This window comes from Drosophila rhopaloa, unplaced genomic scaffold (assembly GCF_018152115.1).
Source record: "Drosophila rhopaloa isolate 14029-0021.01 unplaced genomic scaffold, ASM1815211v1 contig_115, whole genome shotgun sequence".
NCBI lineage: Eukaryota > Metazoa > Arthropoda > Insecta > Diptera > Drosophilidae > Drosophila > Drosophila rhopaloa.
The window spans coordinates 17,394,460-17,408,508 of NW_025334990.1; the positions used below are offsets into that span (position 1 = coordinate 17,394,460).

At 45.7% G+C, this 14,049-nt stretch overlaps 5 protein-coding genes across 6 annotated transcripts; 3 read left to right on the top strand and 2 right to left on the bottom strand.

Annotated features, from left to right (window-relative positions):
* Positions 1-319: 319 nt before the first annotated feature.
* Positions 320-2,258, bottom strand: LOC108049347 (nitric oxide-associated protein 1). The gene has a single exon (XM_017130487.1). The coding sequence runs from the start codon at positions 2,207-2,209 to the stop codon at positions 335-337; it is 1,875 nt and encodes a 624-aa protein (XP_016985976.1). The 5' UTR covers positions 2,210-2,258; the 3' UTR covers positions 320-334.
* A 65-nt stretch (positions 2,259-2,323) lies between these two features.
* LOC108049348 (longitudinals lacking protein-like) lies at positions 2,324-6,017 on the top strand. Of its 2 annotated transcripts, none has more exons than XM_017130488.2 (4): positions 2,324-2,443; positions 4,110-4,370; positions 4,977-5,063; positions 5,117-6,017. In XM_017130488.2, the coding sequence occupies exons 2-4, from the start codon at positions 4,269-4,271 to the stop codon at positions 5,309-5,311; spliced, it is 384 nt and encodes a 127-aa protein (XP_016985977.1). In that variant the 5' UTR covers positions 2,324-2,443; positions 4,110-4,268; the 3' UTR covers positions 5,312-6,017. The 2 variants fall into 2 exon arrangements, with proteins under 2 accessions (XP_016985977.1, XP_016985978.1); XM_017130489.2 differs by having other exon boundaries at positions 2,382-2,471.
* Positions 6,018-6,360: 343 nt separating this feature from the next.
* On the bottom strand, positions 6,361-8,745 carry LOC108049346 (WD and tetratricopeptide repeats protein 1). Its single transcript, XM_017130486.1, has 2 exons — positions 7,768-8,745; positions 6,361-7,711 (listed from the first exon to the last, which is right to left on the bottom strand). Exons 1-2 carry the CDS (start codon positions 8,516-8,518, stop codon positions 6,570-6,572), a joined length of 1,893 nt encoding a protein of 630 aa, XP_016985975.1. The 5' UTR covers positions 8,519-8,745; the 3' UTR covers positions 6,361-6,569.
* Positions 8,746-9,795: 1,050 nt separating this feature from the next.
* On the top strand, positions 9,796-13,093 carry LOC108049361 (ankyrin repeat domain-containing protein 13C). The gene has a single exon (XM_017130515.2). The coding sequence runs from the start codon at positions 9,878-9,880 to the stop codon at positions 11,510-11,512; it is 1,635 nt and encodes a 544-aa protein (XP_016986004.1). The 5' UTR covers positions 9,796-9,877; the 3' UTR covers positions 11,513-13,093.
* A 115-nt stretch (positions 13,094-13,208) lies between these two features.
* LOC108049343 (essential MCU regulator, mitochondrial) lies at positions 13,209-13,914 on the top strand. Its single transcript, XM_017130484.1, has one exon. The coding sequence runs from the start codon at positions 13,322-13,324 to the stop codon at positions 13,613-13,615; it is 294 nt and encodes a 97-aa protein (XP_016985973.1). The 5' UTR covers positions 13,209-13,321; the 3' UTR covers positions 13,616-13,914.
* Positions 13,915-14,049: the final 135 nt, after the last annotated feature.

Genomic DNA, 14,049 nt, shown 5'->3' on the forward strand with positions numbered 1-14,049 from the left:
AAAATTTCTCATTTTAACAGGAAAAGTGTTTTTTAATTGCTTAACAAATTGAACTAAAGCATTTTATATATTTTTAACAAAGATAAGCCTTACTGAATTTGTATTACATATAAAAGCTTGTGTTTGGTTTAGTAAATACATTAGATTGAGTTTGCTTTAGATAAAAAATAGTAAAAACAAAAAAACTTATTTTGTTTGATATGAACACCCCTTCGTGCCTTATCAGTTTATTGTTTCGAGTAATTGTAAGTTTAAAATAAACTTTATTTCCAAATATTAGCTTCAGAATAGGCCCCTGAAAAATAAATACAATCTTAAATAATTTTGCAAATTTTTATTTCTTAAAAACAAAAGGCTTTGTGGTGTTGTAAGCTAGGGAATATCTAATGTGCTTGCCCACTAACCGATCCGCCAGTGGTATTAAAGCAGGTTCACGTTTATAAATGCCAGCAGCCTGCGGCGTCCACGCCCGCAGACGACACTCGGAATGCCCAGGTAGGAGCAATCCCATCCAGCCAGCAGAGCTTAGAGTAATATCACAGTTTAACCTGCCCTCATTCATCCCCTCGTTTGACAGCACAATGTCGCCGTCTTGGCACTGCATTCCTGGCCAGCGTTGCAGGCGGTTCTTAGAATCCTCAATGGCCATAGGGACTCCCAGGAAAGGTGTTCCTAGATATCTGTTGTACACCTTTTCAGCCGCCTGGGTTTCTGCGATCAGCACGGGAAGGTTCTCAGAGGCGAATACAAACACCTTTATCCAGTCCAGTAACTGTCCCTTAGAACTTGTTATATCCAATAGATCTAGCCGTGCGAGGCCACCTAGGAAAATGCTCATCTGGGGACGAAGGCGAAAAGCTCTGGGACGAATCATCGTGGAGGGCTGCAACTTCACCAGTTCCTCGGCTGTAAGCAGGGGAGTCAATTGGTCGGGCTGCATCACTCCAGGGGTGTCGTAGACCCAGCGCGCCTCCTTGTACTCCTTCTGGCGCTCGTTCAACGTGGTTATGGGCTTTGAGCCACTGGCCATGGCGAAGGCATCGCTGATATCGTCGCGCTTATCGAAGGTGCGTCCAACGGAGGCCACCGGTTGGGCAGCTGCAGCAGCTCCCGTTTCCCTAGCCACTGCGCGACGCACCTTTTCCATCGCCGCCTTCTGGCTGCGCTCGGAAACTAATCTCCTGAATCGCTGGTAAACCCTATCACTGGATGGACGCAAGATGGGAAATCGCAGCAGTTTCAGTGTGGTTCCCGGCCAGGGACAAGTGGTGGCCTTGCGTACCAGGTCACTGGCCTCCGGGCGGCAATAGTCCGAGTTGAGCAGGATGTTGAATAGCGAGCTCTTGCCCACATTGGTGCAGCCCAGTAGATAGACGTCTCCGTTGTAAGCCCACTTCTTGTGCAACTGGGTGATTAGCTCCTCGATGCCGTAGCCCGTTTTGGCGGATATCAGACTGACATTCTTTATATTCAGCCCATCGCCGCCGCCGTGCTTGATGAATTCGCGCTGCAGGGAATCTTTTATGTGCTGAAGGTAGATGTTGGAGTCGCGTGGCAGCAAATCCACCTTGTTTCCCACTAGGAAAACGGGTCGCTTTGCGCCTAGCACATGTTGCATGCCCGGCCAAATGGAGCTGGGAAAGTCCAGCAGGTCCACCAGCACAATGGCCAGTGCAAATTTGTCCTGAATGCGTGATATGGTGTCCACATACGTCGATGGAGCCACCTCGACGTCCAGTGCAATGTTGTAGTGGTTAAGGAAGTGGCACCGCTTACAGGTGATGGTCTGAAGTTCCTGATGCGACCTCCCCCTGAATATTTCACTGGGTATAAAGCCGGGCAGAGAGGGACTGGAGCAGTGCAAGTTGGCGCCGCATCCACTGCAGGGAACTATTGAGGCGGCAACCGTGGGATCCGGAGTGCCCTGTTTGTCCGCCCCATCTTGACAGCCCTGGTAGAACTCGTAGTCATCCATCCAATCCTCTGGAAAAGGCGGCAAATTCTCAGGAATCAAGAAAGATGGTTTTATTTTGGTCTCCAAGACGGAACTGTAATGAACGTGATCGTGATCTTGGTAGCGTTCCCTGGCGAGCAGCCACGCCTTTTGCCGCGCACTCCGCCCCACATCGGCGACCGTACTCTGCAGTCTCGTGCCTCGTGAATAAACATTTTTATTTATAATTTTATATAAACGCGAGGTATTCAACATTTTGTAATTCCAGTGCTGTTAAACTGCGACTGGATCGAAAATATCGATAGTTCACTATCGATAGCATCTCTAGCCTGTTCGCGGACACGGTCAAAAGCTATCGGCTTTAAAACCGACTGTGTTGCAAAGAAGGCGACGTCAGTGTTGTAGGCCGACTAGCACAAACTCATTGGTAATCAAGGAAAGAGAAAGAGAAAAAGAAAAAAAGAAAGCAGCGTTAGCGAGAAAGCAGAGGTGAGTTGAGTGCGGGACAAAAAAGCGTGTATGTATTAAAATTAAAACAAAAAGATCTAGAAAAAAACAAAAAAAAAACCAACAAAGAAATAAAATATTAATAGTTTTGCTCCTGCGGCAACCAATTTACGCATCGCATTGGATTGGTAAAAGTACAGAGTACACGCCGAGTAAAACGCAGCAGCTCACAGAAAATAAAATGATTAGGAAAGTGTGTGGAAAAAAGACACAAGTGTATGTGAACGACGGCTGTATGTGTGAGTGCTGCTGCGTGTATACGAAATAAAAAGTAACGCGAAGCGCGACCTAATTTTAACCAAATATTACAATAATATTTGCATAAACAAAGGCGGTGCAATAAAAGCGGGACAAAAGCAGGAACGCTAGTTATTTTCGGTCGCTACCATTGTTGTTGCTGCTGCGGCATGCCCCGAAACGTTGCCGCCGCCATTGTCTACGGAGAAAAAGACCAGACACCCACACTTTTCCGCCCAGTGTAGAGTTCTTTCCAAAAAACGGATTGAGTAATGCAATAACAACAATATTCAATTTTTGAGAGTGTTGCAACTTTCGTTGGACCTCGTTTCCAACTGTTGTTGTTGCCCGCTCACTCACTCGCTCGCTCCTTTCCATTCTGTTGTTACCAAAACTGGTCTTTAAGAAGCAACGACACGAAAGATTAATGCAATTTCTTGCTGAGGGGAAAAATCAATAGTTTGGAAATTAGACAACTTTCAACATCGACGATTTAACAAAATGCACTCAGCCTAGAAGAAGCTATTGATAACCCCGGGCGCAAGAGTAAGCGAGATAGTTGCTTAGTCACACACACTCACTTATGCAGCTGAAATTTCCAGTGATGTCTGCTCAGCGTTGCTGTTGTTGTAATGTAATTGCGAAATCATAACGGCAGTTGAAAGTTGAGAGCGCTTAGCCAAAGTAAACGCAATAGTGTCAGTGAGAGAGACTATGTAAAAGTGTAAGCTCTGTTGAACTCTGAATGCCCTTCTCCGCCGCCCACACAAATAAACATCAGCCGGTCGTACCGCAGTGTAGCGCATCTGAGAGTCGCATCGACAACAACACTATGCCGCAAGAAGGAAAACACATGTTGTCCGCACAGTGGGATGGAGTGGGTGCAGGCGAAGAACAAAATAACTCGATGGAAGTGCAAATGCAGCCGCCATCTTGGTTCTTTTGAGGTTCCAAAAACCTCAGAATGAATGTAATTTTAATGCAGGGCCTAAAAATAGATTGCCATCGGCAGCTGCAGGGAGTTCTGATCCACTGTACACAGACTCGGATTCAAATAAGCAAAGCAAATTACTGAAATGCAGAAATTGCCTTGAAAAGTGAAAGGCAGAGCGAGCGACGATTTGATATTTTTGCCTCTTTGCTTAACCTTTGCTGGCAGCTGTTTGTTGTTGTTTAGCTTTAGCGCTGGCTCAGCACTTTGACATTTTCCAGCTCACTAACACACTAACGCACAGTGCATTCCAAATTCCCATTTCCATTACACCGTCGCTGCACATGCGCCGAAGCACTTTTTGTTTTGAGAATATAATTTGGAATTGCCCAAAGTGGCTCTCTCGCAACGCTACTAATTCGCCAAGTTGTTTTCGTTTGTTTGCTAGGCACTAATGGTGTGTTTTTGTTTCCATTGCAGAGTACCGCGAAGAAACCCAATCGAAACCCCACGGATTAAGTGGTCTGCTGCGAATTAAGCCCAGCTAACGGTAAACCTTTCGGCCACAAGTCCAAATTAAGACTCCTGCCCCCAGAATTAAATCCGCAAAGCAACGCCCCCACCAACAAAAGCTTCTTCATGATGTCGTCGGATCAACAGTTCTTTCTAAAATGGAACGATTTTCAAACGAATATGGTGACCTCGTTCCGTCACTTGCGCGACGAGAAGAGCTTCACAGATGTAAGTATCCAAAAGCTAAAAGAACCTTTCTAGAGATAATGGGAAAATTCCGTTCAAAAGTCTAGTTATGGTCGAACCTATCTTAATTTGACAATGCAAAGTATTTTAGTTGAATATATGGTCCGAAACCTTTTTTTAGTTTAATTAATTTAGTTAGTTAATTAGTTAGTTTAGTTAATTTACGATGCTTTATTTTTTTCTGGTCTATTTATTTGAAACCAGTTAAACTCAACTAGATTATTAGCATAGTATATAATGAAATAGATTTAAATCAGTTGTATTGGAACCAAAAGTAAGTAGTATTATCTGGGTAACCACTTTTAGCTAGAGAAGTTCGACTGTAATTGACCATTCTCAGGGGCAAACTGAGGTTGGCTATGCTACTCTTGGCCTGATTAGCTCTAGGCCGCCCCTTGCCGAGGGTCAGTCACCGGCTTAGCTCACTTTGTCTGACTACCTGGCCCTCACGTTTTTTTATATTCATTTTTCCTTTACCTGGTTCTTTGTTCTTGGTCGCTTGGCGTTTTCTTTATGATTTTGGGTGCTCTGTTTTTGGGGAAAATGTCTTTCGATGTTAACTGATTTCTTAATGCTCATTGTTTACAGGTAACACTCGCCTGCGAGGGCCAAACCTGCAAAGCCCACAAAATGGTGCTTTCCGCTTGTAGTCCCTACTTCAAAGCGCTGCTGGAGGTAAGGTTGTGACTTGACATATAAGCCATTAACTAACGTGTTTTTATCCGCAGGAAAATCCATCGAAGCACCCGATTATTATCCTGAAAGATGTCTCCTACATCCACCTACAGGCTATACTGGAGTTCATGTACGCCGGAGAGGTAAACGTGTCCCAGGAACAGCTGCCAGCATTTCTTAAGACCGCCGATCGCCTCAAAGTGAAAGGCCTGGCAGAGACACCCAGTTCAATAAAGAGGGAGGGTTGATGGTATTAAACAATAAACAAAACAAAACAAAAATACATAAAAAAAAACAAAAACCAACTATAAGAAACTTATATGTATGCAAGAAAACAAAATTCCAACAAGAGAAGAAAGAAAAAACATAACGAGAACGACATTTGGTATACAAATTCATGTAAAAGTACACGAGGAGGAAGAAGAACACCAACAGACAACCACACAAAGCTGACAGATTGAAATGATTAGCCTGTAAAGTAAAGGTGGTGGCCAAATCCACCCGCCCACTCCCACACCAACTCATTCACATCTGACCTTCCAATTTGCAAACAAAACTTACCGACGCCCCCACAGAACTTGATTTGAATTGTGTATTCGTTTGATTTTTGCATAAAATAGTTTGTAATATATTATTAACAACTACAAGAAAATAAACACCACTCTGTATAAATGAAACGATATGGACAGCCCCTAAACAACGCAAAACAAAAAGAAAGCGCACTTTTGTAAAGTAATTAAAAAGGATTCATTGAAAATATATAAAGATAATTATAAATATAGTGTGAAATGTGCAAGTAGAAGGATAAAAAGCCGCAAAGGGCGCGAATATTACAACACATTCGGTTAGTTTTTAAGCCACTAACTACAACCCCAGACATGCCACGCCTCCAAACAGACAAACTCATTTTCATCTATACTTAAAAAATAAAATAGAAACAAATGCAAAATTGTACTTTAATTTTTTTTTGTGTGGACTTACGCAGCCTCTTTTCAAATTTTCCAACATACACGGGACATATAATAATAACAAACGAAAAGAAAAATGTTTCAATGTGAAGCTATCAATTCTACTTAGCTTAAACAAAAGATTAAGAAAAAACGATAGAATGAAAAATAAAACTTGAGTAAAAACTATACTTGAATATTATTACATAAAGTAAAATATTTATATGTATGTATATGTATACATGTGAGCATAGATTTAAACAACTACGGTAAATAAACAGAATAATTCCAAAAAAAAGTCCAAATCCTCCCAAGCTTTTTATTAGATTTTAAATCTGAAAGCGGGACGATTTGTAATTTCTTCGCATTTATTTTTATAGTCTTCCATAACATACTCATCATCAGCATCGTACTCTGTATACAGTAGTTCGTTTACAAATTAACAAAAATATGTTTGCTTAGTTTAAATTACACTAGTATTTGATATATTGCGTGATTGGATCTCGCTCGCCGCACAATGCAGTGGATTTAGATCTAGACTCACATTACGCTACAGTTCTTAGTTATTGAAACAGTAAGCATTGCGAGTATTCAGTTCGAATGGATCGGTGCGCATCTTCTGCTGATTATCCTGCACGTAGCGAGACACATCCGCCACCAGGTTGGGTCGCTCCTCGGAGCTGGGGGCGCAAGGCGACCAGATCTTGATGTCGTGGTCAATGCCACTGGTGGCCAGCATACAGATGCTCGGATGCGGCTGCACGCAATTGACAATGGCACTGTCCGCCCGATAAACGGACCGTATCTTGCCCGTATCTCCCTCCCAAATGTACAGATTGCCGTCATCCGAACCGGCGGCTATGAACTCGCCGTGGCTGCCCAAATAGTTGGCCTCCTTGATGTCCGTCGTGACGTTGCAGTGGCCCACATAGCGTTGCATATAGTCCCTAGCCGTGGAACGCAGATCGTACTCGGCGTCCGTTAGCCGCAGGTAGCGGAAGCCATCCTCCATGGGCACTGGTGGATGCTCGAGTGGCTCGGTGCTCTGCGACTGCCTGCGATTCTCCTTGATGTCCTTATTCAGCATAAGAACGCCGTAGTTGTTGGCGAAGTCAGGAAAGCGTTGAATGAGCGCCTGCAGACACTTATCTGCATCCTGCGGACGATGCAACTCGAGCAAAGCCCTGGCCAGTCGAAAGTGGGCCTTCACATAGCTGGGATCCAGCCGCAGGGCCTCGTGGCAATCTCTCAGAGCCGCATATATGTCGCCGAACCAGCCCCGGCGCATCAGCGCTGTGGCTCTGTTCAGATACAGAACCTCTCCCTGCGGGTATTTCACAAGAGCCGCTGAATACGCATCAATGGCGTCTACCAGCTTTCCGTTTTCCAGAAACTCATTCCCCTCCTTTTTATGGACCTCTATGCTGGAGGGCAGCGTGCGGCTCTTGCGTGGCGCCTTCACCGGCTCCTCCTCCTCCTGGGCGACCGGCGTTGTGAAGGTGGGCAGTTCATAGAAAACCGGAGGCTCAGCGTGGTTCAGATCGAAACGGTAGATGTGTTCACCGCCCATGTTGACCAGCAGCTCCGTGCCATTGCCGTTAAAGGTAAGGTATGTGATAGCCCGCGATTCGTGGACAATGTTGCGGCTGATGTTCTTTAGGATCTGTCCGGGAGCATAGTAAGACACACAGGCGGATAAACCTGAAGAAAATTAGAGGTTTTAATACTGTGCAGAAGCTCCGATTTTGGTTACCCACCATTGCCGTCGGTGGAAGGCAGCTTGCGGCGATCGTACACCCGTGCAAAGGGATCGTTGGTGCCCACGGCCAGGTACTCCGTCCGCCTTGGATTGATGGCCAAGCACTTGGCCTCTGCCGTGGACTCCACTTGGTTGCACAGGCTCAAGAGCTTGACGCCGCCTCCCTCCTCCGGCCGGCAGCGATGTGGCTCCCGCATGTCCAGCTGAAGGATGCAGCCGTCCTCCCCCGCCGACCAGAAGATGTGGGGCGAGTCCTGGGCGGTGGCCAGCCGCTTGGCCCGCATCAGGTGGCAATTGCAAGCGAAGAGGGTCTCGTTTGAGTGATTGATGTCGTAGACGTAGATGAATTTGTCCGCCGCACAAGTAGCCACAATGCTGTTGTTCGTTTTGGGAAGGAACTTCACCGAGAACATGTTGCCCAGGTGCTTGGTGCTGATAACATGGACGCGCTTCTTCCGGAACGGATCCCAAATCATCACGCGATAGTCGTCGGATCCGGAGGCCAGCCAGAGCCCGTCGGTGGTCCACTCCAGGCAGTTGACGCAGCCCTCGTGGCCGGCGAGCAGTACCTCCTGCTCCAGCCTGTCCACGTAGGCGGGTGAGGCCAGGAGCCGCCGACGAAGTTGCTGATCCATCTCATGCCCGTACTGCTGGCGAGCCCAGTGCAAGGAGCTGACGTTCAAGGGCGTCTGGTGGCGCTGATAGCGCGAAGTAGAGTACTTTACGCGATACAGTTCATCGCTCGACATTATCTCCGGGTGCTGTGGATAGGATTATGACACTTGTTTCTGTTTGTTTTCGTCTCGCTCTCCGTTTAATTCATTTTGCATTCTCAGAGTGTCCCTGCCCCCCTAACTCCCCTTCGACCAACCCCTGCTGTTGTTGACACCTGTGCGCGGCGCTGCCAGATTTGCGCGGTTCGACTAACGGTTGATTTGACTTTGCAGGCCTATAGCGAATCTGAGAAAAAGTATATTTTTCGAAGTTAAATCAAGTTCCAGAAATTCGAAGGATTAAGCTTAGCCTACTGCTTAACTGCTTCTAGATTCCCCCAAAATTCCTACAGCTACAGATTTTTCACATCTGTAATGAAATTTGATATCATTTAGACAACTGATCAGCAAATACTTTTATCCATTATATAACATATCCTTCTTAAATAAATTTGAGATAAATTGGAAGTGTTCCCATCGTCCGAAGAAATGTACCTTAACTTCCAATCTTCTCAGAGACTTTTTCAACAAATTCAAAACATAAGCAACATTTGCGAACGCACTTAGGACCACTAAAATGTTTCCATTGTTATTTGGACCTGTATCTCAAATTCAAATCTTAAGAAACACTTGCAAATGCAGACAGAAGAAAAATCGTTTATAGGTTTCCGTTGAAAAAACACCTATACCTTAAATTAAAATCCTAAAAAACACTTGCGGACTGACTCTGGAGAACTCCTGAGAACTCCTGACTCTTTTAATGATGATGCAGATTTGGAAAATCACTTGCAAACGCACTCAGAAGATGATAACTTTAACGAAGACTTAGATAAGAATTAAAAATGAAGACGATTATAGCAAAGATTAATTCTCGCGTAAATGGTCTCATTCTTCGAAACGTTTTTCAATTAAATCTAAACTTAAATACAACTTTTGAGAGGCAGAGATCCAATCTTAGGGGACACTTGCAAATTCACACAAGAGAACGTCCGTGCAAGTGCTCCCCTTGTACGGAAAAACCCTTTAAATTCTTCCTCCAATTAAATACAAAGTCTTTTGAACGGGACAAAAAGGCAACCAAAAAAGCTTGTCTTTAAAAATAAATAAATACAACCTATAAACCGTTAAATATTGTCATTTAATGTTTTTAAGAGAGATTCAGGTCACCCCAGGCTGATAAAAGTAATTATTTAACACCAGTGCTGCCACCTCTTTCAAAGTCTGCCAAACCAGGGCTGCTCGATGCGGAATGGACCCCTTTTCTTACCTGAGACCTATCGATGGATCGATAGCTTGCCAAATCAATAGAGTGTAATTTGTACACATCCCCAGATAAACTAAAAAAAAGATTGATTAATTCCAAAGAAGACGCGACGGGGGCAGAAAAATCGAGACATGTCCAACGAAAAAGAGGACGAGTGCGGCAAGCATAAGCAGCAGGCGCAGGCGGATGCCAAGTCGACGTCTAGCGAGGATTCGGACGAGTATCAGTCGGCCGGTGAGGGCGAGGATGGCGAAGGTGACGGTGATTCCCCAGCGGAGCACCCACTGCCGAAAGCAACCACGCCCACGCCAGCCACCACCGCCACGCCCACAGCCAAGGCAGCAGTGCCACATCCCACAGTGAATCCCGCGCTTGAGTCCCTCGACTTTCCAATGCACCAAAGCGTTTTCGAGGACGACATAAAGTCGCTGCAGCGCCGCCTTCTTTTGAGCACAGCGCAGGACGAAGTGGGCCGCAAGGACAAGCACGGAAACACGCCACTTCACCTGGCCGTAATGCTGGGCAGAAAGCACGCTGTGCGCCTGCTACTCGCCCAAAACGCCCCTGTGAAGATCAAGAACAACGAGGGCTGGTCCCCGCTGTCCGAGGCCATCAGCTACGGCGACCGTCAGACAATCACGCAGGTGCTGCGCATGCTCAAGCTGCAGTCGCGCGAACACATGGAGAGTCGCCGCGAAAAGCTAGTGAATGCGCTGCGCCAGATGCAGGATTTCTACATGGAGTTCAAATGGGACTTTCAGTCCTGGCTGCCGCTTGTCTCCCGCATCCTGCCCTCGGACATCTGCCGGTTGTACAAATCGGGCGCCTCCATCCGGCTGGACACCACGCTTGTGGACTTCAACGATATGCGATGGGAGCGAGGGGACATATCCTTCTTGTTTCGCGGAGAGGCGCCGCCCAGGGAATCACTGGTCTTGCTGGACAATGAGCAGGAGTGCTTCCAGCGACTGCGCTACGAGGAGTCCGACATGGAGGACGAGGTGGACGTGCTTATGTCCACCGATATCCTGGCCACCCAGATGTCAACCAAGACGATACAGTTCGCCCGGGCGCAACGCGGCTGGATATTCCGAGCCAATCGCAAGGAGGTGATTGGCGGGCAGTATCAGTGCGAGATCTACACCATCCAGGGCCTGATCCTGAAGCAGCGTAAGCGGCGAGAACACCTGTCGCACGAGGATCTGCAAAAGAACAGGGCCATTGTCGAGACAATCACAAAGGGTGGCAATCAGCAGCCGGATACCCGGCGGTCTAGTCTCGGCAGCCAGCACACGGCCACTCCGCCCGAGAGCAACACACCGACAGCGCCGAATGGAATCACACTGCCGGACCTGCCGCGTCGCAGTTCGCTGCAGGCTCCTCCGGCCACCACGGTAACCTGGCGCCAGTACCTCGAAGCCGAGGTTGGCAAGTGCCCGCAACTGGGCCGACCGCCCGTCCACAAACAGTCGAACAAGACCCTGCGCGCCACAGTGGCCATGAGCAAGGACTTTCCCCTCAGCGTGGACATGCTGCTGGACGTTCTGGAGGTGGTGGCACCCCTCAAACACATCAACAAGCTGCGCGAGTTCGTCACGCTCAAGTTGCCGACGGGCTTTCCGGTGAAGATCGAGATACCTGTGTTGCACACGGTCACCGCCAAGGTGACTTTCCAGAAGTTCGAGTTCCGCGACAACATCCCCGCCAAGATGTTCGAAGTGCCGTCGCACTACTGGGAGGACGTGCGTCGCTTCCAGGACTTATGACCAGGCGATGGGGAAGCCGCGCCAAAGACCAAAGCCCCAGCTTCCGGATCGACCGGAGCTGCGCCTGGCGTCCGGGTCGATTTAAATCGCAATGCGCCGCCTCCCTCGATTGCGGAGTTCGATTGAGGAGGCATGCACGGCGGCACCAGCCCCCCATCCTGCCCAGATTTCGTCTCTTGTTTTGTGGACCTTCCAGCAAAAGCCGGAGGATACCGCTCGAACGGGCGGCGTGTTTATGTATGTATGCTTAAGAGGAAACCACCCACACATAAAATTGCAATTTTCACCTTTTAGAGGAATCTATTTATCAGCAACCAAAATTATTGAGCTAATATTTTGCGTTTTGGTACAGTTGTTAAAATTAAAATGTGACGCTCTGAAAATTGCAATTTTACATTTACGTTTTGTTATGTACTGTATTTGTTTGTATTTAGCCCCCTTCCCAAAGGGGTATTATTTTGTAGTATTTATTGTTAGATGCAACAACATTCTGCCCAGGCTCGCAACTTTTTCATAACCCGAGCGTGAATCACTTCGGAGTAAATGGTGTTTCGAGATTGTCACCCCATGGGGTGGGGTCTTAAAACAGCTGCTCTATCGGCGAGGAAACCAGAAAGTCATATTCCCGAAATCGCCTTTCCCTATCTTCAGCCAATTGCGGTGGTAAAAAGGTAAAAATAAATGGCTGATAGCTGCGATCCATCCTACATAATCAAAAAGTAGTTAGTGAGTGATGATCAGGTGTTGCCCACACGCCACTTATCATTTTATTTATGTCCACATCCCTCTCCGTGTTTAGTGCAATTTCATACGTAGAATTAAGGTAAACTAAGGAAGGCGGAAGTTTGTTTTCGGCCCTTTCCAAAAGAGTCTGCATACCCCGCTTGAGGAGCGTACATCCAACAATTGCGTTCTTTTTATACTTAGGCTACGTGTACTAGAATAAATCGTCCGCAGAACAATTTCCTATGCCTTTCTCATAAAAGTCTCAAGTATTTTGAAGTGCGCAAAACTAAAAACAGCTTCACAAATCAATTAAAAATAAATATTTATACATATGTACCAAGGTATTTGTGTAGTTCCATTTTAGCCAATTATTTAAACTGTAAAAAAGCGTCTGTACTTGTATTGTATTTGTTAATCAACAAAAGCGGCTAGCACCGATATATGTAGTTTCGGTTCGCATTGCTTTGCTGTGATTATGCCCTTATATCCACAATTGTTTGCCTACTGCAGAGTATGACTAGCGCTACGTATTTATGTAAAACTGCCATTGTTTGTTTTTTTTCGGGCACAACTCTTGTTTTTTTTTTTTTATATAGATTTCCACCACCACATATGTAAAATCAATGCGATAATCAAAGGAAATTTTTAAACATTTAATAAACAGCAATCTTAAATCCAAACACACCCACACAAAAAATCTAATATCAACATCGGTATATTTTACTAGTTAAGGGCAATTGATTGATATATATATTTATACGTGGCCACCCTAATTCTAATTGAACCGAGCATTTGTATACGCTCTAAAAAATAAATATATACACACATCCGCAAGCTGTAAAATGTGCAACCCAAGTGAAATTTGTTTTATTTGTACATAAATTGTGGGGGTAAAAATTTAAAAAGAGGCGCCATGTTTGCGTTTTTAAACAATGCTGCGCGTGGGTGTATTCTCGCCTTGCGTGTTTAACAACACTGGTCCTGGCTGAATCAGCTGTTGACTCACAATCTTGAAAATCGACGCACAAATTAAGACAAATTTCGGTTTAAAATCAAATATAGATTTATTTAAAACTTGTAACCATGGTTGTCGCACGTCTGGCATTTCCCATTAACCTGGCCCTGCAGCAGTTGCAACGCAGGGTGACGGAAAATCCCGGAAACCTGAGAATCCTGCAGCGCCACATGTCCAGCGTGTACTTCCGCAGCGGCGCCATTAAACCGAAGCCCGAGGAGATGCCATTTGGCCTCCTGGCCATTTTCTGTGCCGTCATCCCGGGTCTCTTCGTGGGCGCCACTATCAGCAAGAATGTGGCAAACTTCCTGGAGGAGAATGATCTCTTCGTGCCCGCCGATGATGACGACGATGAGGATTAAGCCTGGACAATCTCTACGTGGGAGTACATCCTAGTCGGGATGAATATGTTAGCTTGGAGTCGTTATCCCACGCAAAGGAACACAACACTCGGCCAAAAGTCTATTCATCTATCAGCCCCCCTTTGCTATTTAAATCTCTACTTTAAGATATCAAAGATTTGCCATTTTTATGTGTTTTATGTATACTTGCAAGTCCTGCTTTGGAATTTCCGACTTAGTAATTTGTCAATATAATGTTAATGCTCGATAGATTCACAAATGTTACTAAACTTAAATAAAGTTTATTCGATTATGCTTAATACTTGCCTTTATTATTATATAAGGGTCATCTGCTGGAACATACACTATCATATAGCTGTGCTCAAAATAATCAAGAATTCTTGTTTTTCTTTTTGAGAACACAGAAAAAGTTTTGAAATTTGAATGCAAATTGT

What these genes read in the sequence shown, in the direction of transcription:
- LOC108049347 (XM_017130487.1), bottom strand. Translation starts at nt 2,209, where the DNA reads ATGTTGAATACCTCGCGTTTATATAAAATTATAAATAAAAATGTTTAT.
- LOC108049348 (XM_017130488.2), top strand. Translation starts at nt 4,269, where the DNA reads ATGATGTCGTCGGATCAACAGTTCTTTCTAAAATGGAACGATTTTCAA. An exon ending in ACGAGAAGAGCTTCACAGAT is followed by an intron (nt 4,371 to 4,976) that starts GTAAGTATCCAA and finishes CATTGTTTACAG; the next exon opens with GTAACACTCGCCTGCGAGGG. An exon ending in ACTTCAAAGCGCTGCTGGAG is followed by an intron (nt 5,064 to 5,116) that starts GTAAGGTTGTGA and finishes TTTTATCCGCAG; the next exon opens with GAAAATCCATCGAAGCACCC.
- LOC108049346 (XM_017130486.1), bottom strand. Translation starts at nt 8,518, where the DNA reads ATGTCGAGCGATGAACTGTATCGCGTAAAGTACTCTACTTCGCGCTAT. An exon ending in GCCTTCCACCGACGGCAATG is followed by an intron (nt 7,712 to 7,767) that starts GTGGGTAACCAA and finishes AATTTTCTTCAG; the next exon opens with GTTTATCCGCCTGTGTGTCT.
- LOC108049361 (XM_017130515.2), top strand. Translation starts at nt 9,878, where the DNA reads ATGTCCAACGAAAAAGAGGACGAGTGCGGCAAGCATAAGCAGCAGGCG.
- LOC108049343 (XM_017130484.1), top strand. Translation starts at nt 13,322, where the DNA reads ATGGTTGTCGCACGTCTGGCATTTCCCATTAACCTGGCCCTGCAGCAG.